The 1070-nt window shown below is 45.8% G+C and overlaps 1 protein-coding gene across 1 annotated transcript in view; it reads right to left on the minus strand.

The window, feature by feature from the left end:
• The window catches only part of LOC119585947 (zinc finger RNA-binding protein-like), a gene marked incomplete in the record, with an annotated part of 31027 nt that extends 30410 nt beyond the window's left edge, over positions 1–617 (minus strand). Inside the window, 1 exon segment of the mRNA XM_037934661.1 lies at positions 478–617. Coding sequence (XP_037790589.1) covers positions 478–497 — 20 coding nt within the window.
• Positions 618–1070: the final 453 nt, after the last annotated feature.

A 1070-nucleotide genomic window follows, 5' to 3' on the forward strand; every position in this document is an offset into this window, starting at 1 on the left:
AAACATCACCCAAACACGTAAAAATAAACGTTCCCTCGTTAATTCCTACACAAATTAGAGGCTTACTCATAGGAAACTTGCCAAAGGCCTATGTTCTACCGTTCCAAACTGGCTGGTAATGGAATGAGGGAAATAGAGGGGAAAATGAAGGAAAAAATCTCTTGATCAATAAAGTCGCTTCTCTGGAGGCAGCCTCTTTCTCTCCCTTCCCTCTGCTCTTTTGGCGTCCTCCTCTCTCCTGCTCCCGCTAACGTCGGCGGCTTTCTTGCAATAATGGCCCTCGCTCGGAAGGCTAAATGGCGTCCGAGGCGTTAAAAAAGGCATTAATCGAGCTTTCCCAACATCAACCTCGTGCGCAGCCTTACCGTGCGCATTAAGGCACGCTTAGCCCCGGTCTCGCCGTATTACACGTATGTTTTCCTCTGTAAATAAGTTCTCTCTTTGCACTTGCACCTCTCCCGGCCTTTCTCTACGCACCTGAGACCACTCCAGTACATCCCGTTGCCTTGAAGATGGAAAATGCTGTCCGGAAATTAAGAAAATGCGAGCGCGTCGAGGGACCACGACCTTCCTCTCGGCGCAGCGATATCAAGCCGGGAGGACCACGCCACGCACTCGCGGACTTGGCTCCTCCGCGTCGCAAAGTAGTTCCTCCATGCTGAGGTGATAGGATTTATTTCTGTTTAGTGCGATTTTATTTGTGGATTACGGGGCTTATTCTTTGTAAAAGCGACTGAGGGGTTGGTTTTCCTGTTTCTTGATTGGGATGAAGTGGCCGAAAGATTAGTTTCTCTCCGCTTCGACCAATGGATATATTTCTCTTTTGGCCGAATTTATTTTGAGGTTTTCGGGTTTATTACTTGAATGTATTACGTCCAGGGTAGGTTTCTGCATTTTAGATGGAGTGGGACTGGTAAGATATTAGTACCTCTCCGGTTTGGACTCCTAGGATATATTTCTACCTTTAATGATTTTTGATTCTTCATGTAAAATGTGCTAAGGAGTTGGAGCCCTGATTTTCTTTAATGCTTATCATGCTATTTTTGTATTCTGTGAGTCTTAATCACAAA

The sequence above is a fragment of the Penaeus monodon genome, chromosome 20 (assembly GCF_015228065.2).
Source record: "Penaeus monodon isolate SGIC_2016 chromosome 20, NSTDA_Pmon_1, whole genome shotgun sequence".
In the NCBI taxonomy this organism is placed as follows: Eukaryota; Metazoa; Arthropoda; class Malacostraca; order Decapoda; family Penaeidae; genus Penaeus; species Penaeus monodon.